At 42.0% G+C, this 12687-nt stretch overlaps 1 protein-coding gene across 3 annotated transcripts in view; it reads left to right on the top strand.

The window, feature by feature from the left end:
- Positions 1-12687, top strand: part of Ipcef1 (interaction protein for cytohesin exchange factors 1) — a 161319-nt gene that overhangs the window by 76211 nt on the left and 72421 nt on the right. Inside the window, exons 1-2 of one of the 3 annotated variants that reach the window (XM_036169126.1) lie at positions 11815-11852; positions 12202-12241. Coding sequence is in view for 1 of the 3 variants with exons in the window: in XM_036169125.1 (XP_036025018.1) it covers positions 12202-12241 (40 nt within the window). In the remaining 2 variants the exon portion in view is untranslated. Of the gene's footprint in view, positions 1-11814; positions 11853-12201; positions 12242-12585; positions 12645-12687 lie in introns of those variants that run through there. The other 2 variants (XM_036169125.1, XM_036169128.1) reach the window with 2 other exon arrangements.

The raw sequence follows: 12687 nt of genomic DNA, 5'->3' as shown, positions 1-12687 counted from the left end.
TCCCTCTTCTCATCGGGCTCTCCCCTGGATACCTCTTCTTCCAGTCCACCAGCCACCTACGTGCTAGAGTGGCTTTTCTTTTTTCTAACATAATCTTTTTATGGATTATTTGGGAGTTTCACATAATGCACCCCAAGCATTTTTAACTTCCTAGGTTTATAACCCCCAACCCTTGAAGAAAAGAAAAATAAATAAAAAAATACCAAGTCCAATTTATGTTGCCCATATACTCACTGGAGCATGGTCAGAATCTCAGCCCCTTAAAGAAAACTGAGTTCTTCCCCATCCCCACCCCCAAAGCCATCAGCTATAAAGAGCTACACTTCAGGACCCCTGTCACAATTTTTAAGAGTTTTCTTCAATGGCTTCTTGTCTAGACGGTTTCCCTTTTGGGAGGTGGTGTTGTTGTTGTTGTGGGTGGCTTGTGTTGTCACCCGAGTCCATGTTGATGTCCGTGGCCTGTACCGGTGCCAAGGGCCATGTGGTGTCCATGAATCTCGCTGTGGCCAACGGCCATGTTGATGTCTTTGGTCTGTACTGCCGCCAGAGACCATGCTGAGGTCCACGACCATGCTGAGGTCCACGACCCGTGCTGATACTGGAGGCCATGTGGATGTCTGTGGCCCATGCTGTCACCAGAAACCGTGTGGAAGTTCATAATTTGTGTTGCTGCTGACCTGAAAGGGCAAGGGAGCTTCTTTGGCAGTGGTGTTGATGACTCAGACTCACAGTTGAGAATGAGAGACAGAGCGGGTTTTCTTAAAGGCAGTTCTCACGGTGTCACTTATTAGCTTACATCGGCTTGGTGGCTACCCATTGGACTTCCTGTAAACCTGATAGTTTAAAACACCATTTTCAAGGTCCTGTGTAACCTGGCCTGGCCACTCAAGGTGGTTGTCTGTCACTCTGTGCTGATGCTCACTGGGTCAGCCATGCCTACACTGTTGTATCACATCCTCTTAGGCCCTGGTCTTTCTTTTTCAAGCAGTTGATGTGATCAGCTCACAGGCTGTCTTCCTTGACTGCACCCTTCTGGTAAACTCTCCTTCCATGCTTCTGTTATGTCCTATTTGAACATTCACCTAAAGACCTCATTATCCTTGATTCATTGTGTACCCCATCTCTGTTTCTTTCCATCTTTCGACTCTCTGCTCGCTCTCTGTCTGTCTGTCTGTCTGTCTGTCTCTCTCTCTCTCTCTGTGTGTCTGTGTGTGTGTGTGTATGTGAATGTCTGTATGTGTGTGTAAGTGTATGTTTGTGTGTGAGTGTGTATGTATGTGAATGTATGTATGTGTGTGTGTGTGTGCCTGTGTAGATCAGAGGCCAAGATCAGGTGTCTTACTCAATTGCACTACTCCTTACTTTTTGAGACAGGGTCTCTCATTGAAAACTCCTGATTTGGCTAGAGTGGCTTGTAAGCCCAGAAGACCCTCCTATCTCCACGTCCGTAGCTTATGATTACAGATGTGTGTCACTGTGTCTGACTTTTTTTACATGGGTGCTGGGGATCAAACTCAGAACCCCATGCTTGTGTGGTGAACATTTTGCCAACTGAACCATCTTCCCAGCCTCTCATCATCTCTTCCATGTTTGGCTGGAGGCTGTCTGAGAGCATGTTTGGCAATGAGCATCTGGTCCTTGGCAATGAATAATTTTCTGGTAAGTGATTGTTGAATAACAGAGAGCCACAGTTTATAGATATTTGTCTGAGAAAAATAATTAAGGATCTGGGTCATTGCTTCTTGGGAGATGTTTAACGTGTCTAAGAATCCATATATTTATTCCTTGGCATCTATACAGCATCAACCAACCAACCAACCATCCAGCCAGCCAACCAACCAACCAACCAGTCTACCAACTAACCAACCAACCAACCAACCAACCAACCAACCAACCAACCAACCAATAAATTGATCTAGCATAGATTATTCTTTAAGACTTAACTAGAAATTCTCTAGTTTTGCATAATTTTGGTGGCAAATTTTTATGTGAGAATGGAGAGTAGTCACACTTGGATAGATCAGGTTCATAGGGAACAGGACAGGGCCGATGCCTTTACTCCTGCTCACGGCTGTTTTACCTAAGATCCCCAAACAGTCTTGCTTTTTGGAGATGGCTCTTATGGAGAAGAAATTCTAAATTAACTTAGTTCAAAGCTGTCTGACTATGTTTTCTAAAGAATTATTTTAAATGTCATTCCTTCACTGAATAGTGCCAGAGGACAAAATGTCAGGTAAAAGGTTTCCCGGAAACAAAGTCTAAAGTCATGCCTCCCTTGTTCCTGTGGTCATTATGTCTGGCACTGTGGTTGTGTTCTTTGATACTGTCTGGACTCAGCTGTGGGGTGAGTGGGGTGCTCATCTCCTCTGCTCCTTCCTGTACTGGCTTCACAAGAGGTTCTGCTTTGGCCCACTACCCATAAAGCATGTATTGCCTAGTATTTATGTGATGATGGCAGTCAGTATCTTAGACTCCTGTCTCTAAGACACTGATGCGACCCTTCCTTTCTCTGGGCTGGGGTGTGAGGCCCAGGGATGTGGTAGTAGTTATGGCAAAGTGAGGAGTTTAGTTTCACATGTCAGATCATGTGAAAGGATGTGAAACCAAATTGGCAGTTTTGTGTTGTTAGTGATATCAGCATGAACCCACACCGAAGTGATGTATCCAGTGCTGTTCTATATGAGTCTGACCCCCAGATGAGGCCCTGGAGACTGGGTCACACATCTCCCACAGAGCTTCAATTAGGAAGGCTCCATGGGCCACTAGAGATAGGTTAATGGGTAGGGTGGGAGGTGCTTGCTACTTACCACTGGAAAACTTGTGTTCCTATGGCATCTGTCACAGGAGACTGACTGTCTTGGGTTCTAGAGTCTCAGCACTTAGATTGCACAGTTGAGATATGCTGAAAAGGACACTGTGATTTTTGAAAAAATAGTGTGCTTGGTAAAAGTCCATTTTACTTTCAAGGAAAACTTGCGACCACTCTTCAGGTGGGCTGAAGTTTAGTGCCAGTTAATCTCAAGGGAGTTTTTACCCTATAAATGTACAAGTTTCAGAGCAATAAATACAGTGGGGTAACTTTTAGATTGCTTAGGTCACCAATCTCCTTTTCCAGTGGAAGCATTTTGTAGTCCAGAGTAATCTAGCAGCAGGAGCCTTTCCAGATGTTCGTCAACTCGCCCTGTGGCAGGAGCTTAGGAATGCATCTTTCTTACTACAGCCATCAAAGGAAGCAAAAATAGATACAAGATATGGTGTTTTGATTAGTTTATGTCAGACACAATATGTCTGAGCATAATATATCTACAAGAGCATTGGTTCTGTCTTGAAGTCTTGGCCAGAGGCACAGCCTGACTGCCAGGAGCCAGTTATGAGCTGAAGTATTTTTAGTAGGGCCATCATGGTATGTTACTGAGGCTGTCCAAGGTCTGTACTGTAGGTGGTGAGATTGGGTGTGATGTACTTTTAGTTTCAGATATAACAAAATAAGAGTTGGACAAAGGCACCAGTAGCAGAATGGCATACAGATGGGAGACTGAAGAGACACTGGGAGGCAACCTAGCCAGGGCAGTGATGGAGCACATGTGTGGGATGGGGAAAAGGCCACAGAAATGACTCACAGTTCTGGGTTGAACCTTGGGTGGGCAGTGTTACTATAACATGCATCACTGTGAACCACACAGAGTGATAAACATTTAAATCATGATACCCATTTCAGAGGCATCGGTAGCACATGCCAACAAGATTGGAGACTGAAGCAAAGTAACACACAGGCGAACAAAAGGCTTGGTCTGACCTCCTAGTTATAGGTGATCTCTGTGTTCACCACAGTGGTGAAGTTCCTCATCTGTGAAACAGGGCAGAACAGGACATGCCTTGAAGGACCTTGGGAGGTCACATATAGCAGTCATTCTAATGACTACAAATACAGAGGACTGAGCGAAGTTAAGATCCACACAAGAGCTAATTAACCTTCAGAAGCCAGAGACATCTTCATGTAAATGTGGCACTTGACAGGATCTCAAAGGATTAGCTTACCCAGGGGAAGCATCGGGGAAGGAAAGGTATTTATAGAGTTGAGTTGCTAAAGTGCCTGAGACTTCTGCAGGATAGAGGGAAAATGAAGGTTTAGGAGAGAAAGCAGGTATTTGGTGGTATGACCAGAAAAGACACTCAGTTGACACTTCAATTGTAATTTTAAGATAGACTACTGCAAATGAAGTATGTGACCTCCATTCAAGCATGTGGCTGTGAGCTCACACTTAGCAATGCTCTAGTTTTCTTCAAGCAAATACCAATGATCGACAAAGAGAAAGAGAAAGACAAGAAGTTATGGTTAGAGTCAAAGGCTTGCTAAAACAGCTCTAAAAATCAAACCTGAAAGGCAGTAGGTATTACTGATGCCAAGGGTTTGATGGGTACTGGTTGGTGATCTGAGAAGTGTTTGGGTTCTATGGCAGGTTCAGAGGGGGAGAAAAAGTTAGTAAATATGGGGGAAGTGAGGTTCACTCACTGGTGACAGTGGCAAACAGGGGCTCCCTGTGTGTGAAAGGGCTCCGGATAGAAAAGAAGAGAACATAATTGTCCACGTTAGGGAGGAAGGAAGTTCAGGCAGGCTCGAAACCAGGAAGTAAAGAGGTCTGTCAATGGGATGAGTGTCAGATATGCAAGATTCCTAACCAGGATTTCAAGTGATTGTACGGCTAGCTTTCATTAAGGAGAGGTAATTTGAAATTACCAGAGAGGAAGGAGAGAGATGGAGACAGGAAGGAGGAGAAGGGGAGAGAAATTTTATAAACATATATTTTTTTTTAGTGGTCAGTATGTGTGTATCCTCTCTCTGCTACATGATGAAGTCCCACTCTAATTCAAGATGGAATGCTGTTAAGAGATGTGTTGAAAGGTCATAGGTCATGAGGGTGGTGCCCTCATGGATGGCAGTTGTGCCCTTATCTGAGAAAGATGAATTTCTTTTTTCTTTTTTTTTTTTTTTTGAGCTGAGGATTGAACCCAGGGCCTTGTGCTTGCTAGGCAAGCGCTCTATCACTGAGCTAAATCCCCAACCCAAAAGATGAATTTCTTATTGGCCATGTGAGGATATATTAAGATCATAGCTGTCTGCAAGTCAGGATGAGGCCATCACCATTGTTAGCAACTTGACTTTACCCATCCCAGCTTCTAGAACCAAAATGTTATTTTGTTTTATGTTTTTAAGTCACCCAGTCTGTGGTTTTCTGTTATACCATCCAATCTGATTAAGAAAAATTTCGAAACACATTAAAAAGAATGCAAAAAAGATAAGCTATACAATAAAAAAAATAGGAGATATCATTTTGAGTTAAGAATTTTCCTTTCCTTCCTTCCTTCCTTCCTTCCTTCCTTCCTTCCTTCCTTCCTTCCTTCTTTCCTTCCGTCCTTTTTTATTGTGATTTTTTAGACAGTTTCTCTGTAGACTAGGCTGGCCTCAAACTCACAGAGATCTGCCTGCCTCTGCCTCCCAAGTGTTGAGATTGAAGGTGTGTGCCACCACCGCCCAGTGAGTTAAGAGTTTAAACTCTAATGGACAAATAAAGGATGGGGTTCTAATAATCTTTTTTCTTTCTTTCTTTTTATTGTTTTTTTCGAGACAGGGTTTCTCTGTGTAGTTTTGGTGCCTGTCCTTGATCTTGCTCTATAGACCAGGCTGGCCTTGAATTCACAGGGATCCACCTGACTGTGCCTCCTGAGTGCTGGGATCAAAGGTGTGTGCAACCACATTAGCTTTATTTCTCTTTAATAAATGAATTGTTTTAGATTTTTCTTTTCTTCTTTTTTTTTAAATGTTTATTTATTTATTATGTATAAAGTTCTCTGCCTGCATGTATGCCTGTAAGCCAGAAGAGGGCACCAGATTTCCCTTGTGGTTGCTGGGAATTGAACTCAGGACCTCTGGAAGAGCAGCCAGTGCTCTTAAGCATTGAGCCATCTTTCCAGCTCAGAATCTTTTTAAAAAATATTTTGGAATCTTTCAAAACCTTGATCCAAATGGAAAAGTATAAATGGATCTCGAAATTATTTAGAATATTAAAAAAAAAGATATCATTCTTGAAATAGAAAGCTCAATATGTGAGATAAAATCAATATTGAACTTCACCTCCCCCCCCACTGTGTGTGTGTGTGTGTGTGTGTGTGTGTGAGCGCATCAACCTTGACTGTTAGTCCTCAGGAGCTGTCCAGGGTTTTCCACTGGCCTGAAGCTCACCAAGTGGACTTGCCTCATTATTAACAAGCCTCAAATATCTTTCTGTCTCCCTCTCTGTGTGGCTGAGATTATAGGCACATGTTACCATGCCAGAGTTTTACATGGGTGGTGGCAATCAAGCTGAGGGCCCTGTGCTTATGAAGTAAGCATTTTATAGATAGACTTCTCTCCTCAGCCAAGATTTTAGACACTTGCTACCAAACCCGACGATCTGAGTTTCATCCCTGGAATCCACACAGTGGAGGAGAAACCTGACTTTGGCAAGTCCTCATTTACACATACACACACAATACACACACACACACACACACACACACACACACATACACATACACAATAAATAAATAAGTAACTAAGTAAATAAATAAATAAACAAACATAATAAAAAGTTCAAAAAATGCATGTTTCATGAGGGGTTGTAAATGGATACTCTGAAAGCAATTTGAAAATAAGTAAACACTTGAAGATACACATATCCTATTACCATGCAATTCCAGTTCAGATTAATAGCAAACCTAGAGTAACATGCATATATACATACAATATATATATACATATATAAAAATATATATGCATACATTTACACAGAGTTGTTAATTGCCAATTTATAGCTGTATAAATTAGCACAAACTGTGAAAACATAAAAGCTCATTATTAAACAAATGGATGAAGAAATCACAGAACATCTATTCATTGTCACACTGAAAATGAGCTATGGCTACATGCATTAAAATGGAAAGAAGATCAAAAGTGAGGTAGTGGAGAATGTCCACTTGGGGCTATTGTTTAACTCTTACAGTTACTAAGGTGGAGGTGGGAATGAAAACATGCCCAGGTTGGAGGACTGAGAGGGAGGTAGATGAGGGGGGGAACCTGGAGAGATGGCAGTATTTTTACTTTATTTTCTTAAGAATTTCAAAAATAAGGAAAGGAGGAAGAGGAACATGATGTTCAATAATTCAGAGTATGGTGTCGCTGAAGCATCTCATACCGACCTGTCTATTTGCTGTCAAGTGTGCCTCGTTCACTGAGCACAAGGAGTTTCAGCAGAAAGCGTGGTCTGAGAGAGAGAGAGAGAGAGCATGTGGCTTTATCCACCCTGACCTTGAGTCCACCTGGTACTGCCATGTCTCCTCTTCATATACTGTCTTAGTTCCCACTCATCCCAGAACCTGCTGGAACTTGTCTTGTGGCCCCAACAGTATTAGGACTATGTAGTCAAGATTTCTGTGATGGTCTAAACCTAAAATGTCCTACACAGACTTGTGTGCTTGAGCACATGGTCCCCAGCTGGTCACAGTCCCCTTGAGACACAAGATCTACCCACTGTAAAGTAGGTCACCAGGGGTGAACCCTGACAGTGGTAGTAATCTTTGTTTCTTGGCCTGAAGCAACAGTCTGGAGCTCCTGCTGCCCAGGACCTAGCTGCTGCATTGTCTGTTCTCTGTCATGTTGTATTTCTTGAACAGGGGGAACCTCCAACCTCTCCCCTTAAGGTGTTCTCAAGCAGGCATATTGTCACAATGATGAGAAAAATAATACCACAGAAAAGCTCTAATAAACTCTTCCCTTTAAAGAATGAGAACTTGGTGGCTTGGGCAAACTTTCCTCTGGAGTCTCTCCCTCACTTTCATGATGCTCTTCTCCCGAGTTTGATTCTGGGTATCCCTGTTCAGTTTGCTCAGAGGACGTCTTTATTGCTTTACTGTTTATGTGTTGGTCTTCCTTCAGATCCTTATCCCTAGCCTTTGCCGTTCTATAGCTTTCCCAGGAGATCATACCCAAGCTCAAAGTCCCATTACCTATCTCTATTATTCACTACCAGAGAGAGATTTTTATTCTGTTTCGTTATTGCATAATGTTTAAGTGGTTAGTATTCTGAAGAAGTTAAGCAAAGTTTAAGTGTATTATCATAGGTAAATTCTTACTAACCAAATGCCTTACAATTCCTTTTTAAAAAGTTGAGTTTAGTTTTCCAACAATATAGAAGGATACTAGTAGAAATGTCAGTTATTTGTAGGGAATCCGAAACTCAGAGAGTTTTGTTACTTATCAATGGTGGTTTATACTGCCAGGCATGTGAGGAATGTACCACAGAAAGTGACAGATGCTGCAAGCCACTGTTCATGCAAATGGAAAAACCATTTGTCCACTTTGATGGTTAGCTTTAATTGTCAACTTAATACAATCTAGAATTATCTGGGAAGAGAATCTCAATCAGGGATTGTCTACTTTGGCTGGCCTGGAGCATGTATGTGGGGGATTGCCTTAAGTCAATTGATGTGAAAAAACCCAGCCCACTGTGGGCAGCACTATTCTCTAGTCAGGGGTTCCTGAGCTGTGTAAGAGTGAGCTGAGCACAAGCAAGTAAGTGAGCATGTCTGCATTTATTTGTCTATTCTTGACTGTGGATGTGATGTGACCAGCTGCTTCAAGTTCCTGCAATTGCAACTTCCTCCACAGTGATGACTTCAAGTTGAATGACGAGTTAACATAAGCCCCTCTCTCCAAAGTTGCCTTTTGCCATGGTGTTTTACCACCAGCAACAGTAATGAACCCAGAGTGTCTACATATCACTATATAATGTTTGCTAAAGACCGGCATCACTGAACATGCTTGTGTGTATGCATGTATATGTGCATAGATGTGTAAGTGGAGGTCAGAGGTCTACCTCAGGTAGTATTCCTCTGGAACAATGCATCCTGTTATTTGAGTCTTTCATTGGCCTGAAACTCACTGAGTAGGCTAGTCTGTCTGTCTGGCAAGTTCTAGGGATCTGCCTGTCTCTGCCTCCCTAATGCTAACATTATAAACACACTACCATACCTGGCTCTTTAACACGATTTCTAGGCACCTAACTGATGTCCTCATGCTGTGCAGCAAGCATTTTACTGACTGAGCCCTCAAATGAAACATTTGAGCCATCTTTCCAAGGCCAAAGGAAAAGTACACTTTTCTTCAATAAAAACTATGCATTTATTTTCAATGAGAATTTCCTTCAAATTTTAGATCTATTTTAGGGAAAATTTAGATTTTTAGAAAAAGTCATCAGTTTTCTCTGTAACATCCAAACAGGAAGAAAGTAAGTTGGGTGGAATGTCTTATTTAACTCTGTCTGTGACAGTTGGAATCATCTCATAGAATGCTCAAGCGGCTGTGAATGTTTTCACCTACCTGGTGAGAAAGCCACATGAAGGTCTTGAAACAGACTAGTTCATGGGTTCCACTTCCTGTTGTGAGGGGGAAAATGTGTCTTAGGCTCAGTAGAGTTCTCAAAGGTTGTTTTCATTCCTTTCTGTAGAGCAGTTGGGGTTTCAAAGGCACGTCTATCAAGTGAAACTGAAACCCTCGGTAATTTGTTTTTTTTTTCTCTAATGTGCAGCCTGTTTCTGGCCAGGAGAAAACACTGAACAGTTAAGTTAGTAAGTTTGCTTTGTTGCGGGGGGCGGGGGGGGGGGGACCATCAGAGCAGGCTTGAATCACAAGGAGCTTTGCTTGGAGCAATGGAACACTTTGCTGGGGTGGGATGGGGCTGTGTTGACATGATATAGACTCCCAACTCTCAACCCAGGCTAGGCACAAGAATCCAGCTGTCAATCTAAGGCTGGTCTCAGGAGAAATGAAGACACATTTTGATTTGGGGATTTCCCTGGAAACCGCTGTAGGCTTGATGATGGAGCTGAAGAGCTAGCAGGGTCACTGGGAGCCAACAAGCCATGACTGGAGACACCCAGTCACCTCTGTACTTCCCTTCCATGACTCCACAGCTGTCCCCTGGGCATTGCCTCCTATTTTCTTGGTCTTTATTTATTTTTATTTTTTTAAAGCTTCTGTTGTTTGACGTAGTTTCATCTTGTTTACCTGGGGCTCCAGCCTTCTAGGAATAAGCTTAGATGCCCCAGCTTTCTCTGGGATTCTTCTGCTGTCCTCAGTCACTTCATTTGCTCCTTGGGGTCCCAGATTTCCCCAACCTTACTGGCTGTCAAACCTTTATTCTCACTGTCCTTAGTCCCAGCTCTCACTTTGGATAGTATTACATAACCAGTAGGTACTCATGGGGTTTACTCATCTCAGGATACTGCCATAAATACAAAAGAAACACAGAAAACCCAGAGACCAAGGAATAGTAGGGATCTCAGGCCAAGAAGTTGGCAGCGTGGGAAATATTAGGGAAAGGGAGGGGAGATGAGCCCCTTAACACGATAATATAGTTAGGCTTGATTAGCATGCCAAGGTTAACACGCGCTGAGTTTGCTTAAATATTATCCTCAAAGAGATTGATCAATGATCTAAGGGAAGAAAGGATGTTCATAAAATAAAAAGCCAGTTCAGAATTGCACTGGTTTTGTATCTCTGAAGAAACACGATTTAACTTTAAGTCCATCCTCCCTGATGAGGAAAACACATGCTTACCCTCAAATGATGAGTTTTATTTCTTGTGTTTTCTTATCTTTGCATATCTCCATGTACACTGATATGGGATTATTCACAAAAACATGATTTCAGTTATCAGAATATTTTCACAAATAAATCTTGGCAGATCTCGAGACTTATGGGATTAGAATTCATACATCACACACACACACACACACACACACACACACACACACACACACACACACACTTATATCTATGTTGTTCTATAGTCCATTCTGCCCTGAGTCATGTGAGACTCCTCCTTTCTCAAACTCCTGAGTATTTCTCGGAACTATCTTGATTTTCCAAATGAGAAAATAGATTTAGAGTGAATTTCCTTGGGTAATATAGCTCTTTGATAATTATGACCCTGTGGCTTTATATTCCTTTGCCAAACATACAACAGCATCACATGCACCATTCATCAGTAGCTGGAGATGTGGACTACTAGCCAGATGCATCTGGAGTACCACCAAATTCACGAGATTACCTACCAACTTCTAGAGCTACTTTTAAGTTTAAATGTCTGCTTGTTAAGATAAGTGAAAATGATCTAAACCTGAAGAATTTCAGCTTAGGTGCTATAGAAGAAAAAATGAAAATATTTCAAAGCTAAAGTTCTCTGTAATATTGAGAGAGAGAGAGAGAGAGAGAGAGAGAGAGAGAGAGAGAGAGAGAGAGAGAAAGAGAGAGAAGGAGAGGAGAGGAGAGAAGGGGAGAGGAGAGAGAGAGATTTGCAAACATATTTTTTCCTTGGGTTTCCCAGTTTTGTTTGGAATCCAATTTCATACTACTTGGTGAAAATGTGTTGTGGAAAATGTTTGTATTTTATATAAATTGACATGTCAGATTTGAATATTTGAATATTTATCTTCTATAAAACATGTGAGAAATATTCAGAGATAAAGATAGAATAAGATATGTGAATTTGGCTTCGAATAAGAAATTCCAGATCAGGAGGCTTTAGAGTCCCTGAGGTCACACAAGAAGAGATAAGGAATTTCTTTCCCAAGGCTATTTAATTCCTGTGCTGTAGGTAGAACCCTGTGTATTAGCAGGAGCATGAAATTAGTCTGATGTGAGCATTTAACAGCTTGAGATGGAAACAATTATTCTCCAGTTTTATTTAAATAATCAATATTATTTAGAAATCAAGCAAGAAAAGAGATGTTTCTCCTCACACAAAAATGTATAGGTAAAATATTTCATGATTTTCTAAAAGTTCTTCAAGCCTGGCACCCTCACTAACCCAAGTAGTAGCGAGTGTTGCTTGTGGGCGGAAACAGGAAGCATTACAGATAAATGCCCTGTTACCTTTTCCCAGGTTCAGCTCAATGTACATCGATTCTAATTAGCACATTTTGTGCCTCAGCTCGCAGCTCCCCTTGGGCTCTGCTTGGAGAGTTTCTTTCTTTCTTTCTTTCTTTCTTTTTTTTTTTAGAATCCACCCCGCTCATAAACACTGCCGCCCCCTCCCTCCTCTCTTTACAAATGTTACAACACAATCAGAAATTGCCTCTTTTCTTTCCTTCCTGCATTTCCAGCAGGTTCCCCTGCGTCAGAAGCCGAGGAAGAAAACTCAAGGTAATTAGATCCCTTTTGTTCCTTTATCCCTTTCTTGTGTGTGTGTGTGTGGATTTTTTCCCCCTCTTTCTCTTGGATGCCTTCTTGAGCAGGGGATCAGATTCTTGTGTGTCTGAGTTTAATATCAGGAGATGAATGGCAGATTAATTTTTGAGGTTGCTTTTGGACTGATTTTAAGAAAGAATGACACGCTGTTCATTCGGACCTGTCCCTAATGCTTTGTCCACAGAGCTGAGAGAAGCTGGCACTGAGTCAGGAAGTCCCTGGGGTCCTAGGTGGGCTTTAACCCTTCTGTGTGTGTTGCGTAACTGCCACTGTTATTGTGGGAAAGACCCGTGTGTCTGCCACAATGTGCCTGCCAGCTCCGAGAGTCTACGTTTTCAACTTACTCTTTTTGACTAAGGTTTTCAGACCCATGCTTGCATATAAGTCTCATTGCCTCTTTG

This window comes from Onychomys torridus, chromosome 19, assembly GCF_903995425.1.
Source record: "Onychomys torridus chromosome 19, mOncTor1.1, whole genome shotgun sequence".
Taxonomy (NCBI): domain Eukaryota; kingdom Metazoa; phylum Chordata; class Mammalia; order Rodentia; family Cricetidae; genus Onychomys; species Onychomys torridus.
Note: the sequence above shows the minus strand (reverse complement) of the source record. Positions and strands in the feature narration are given on the sequence as shown.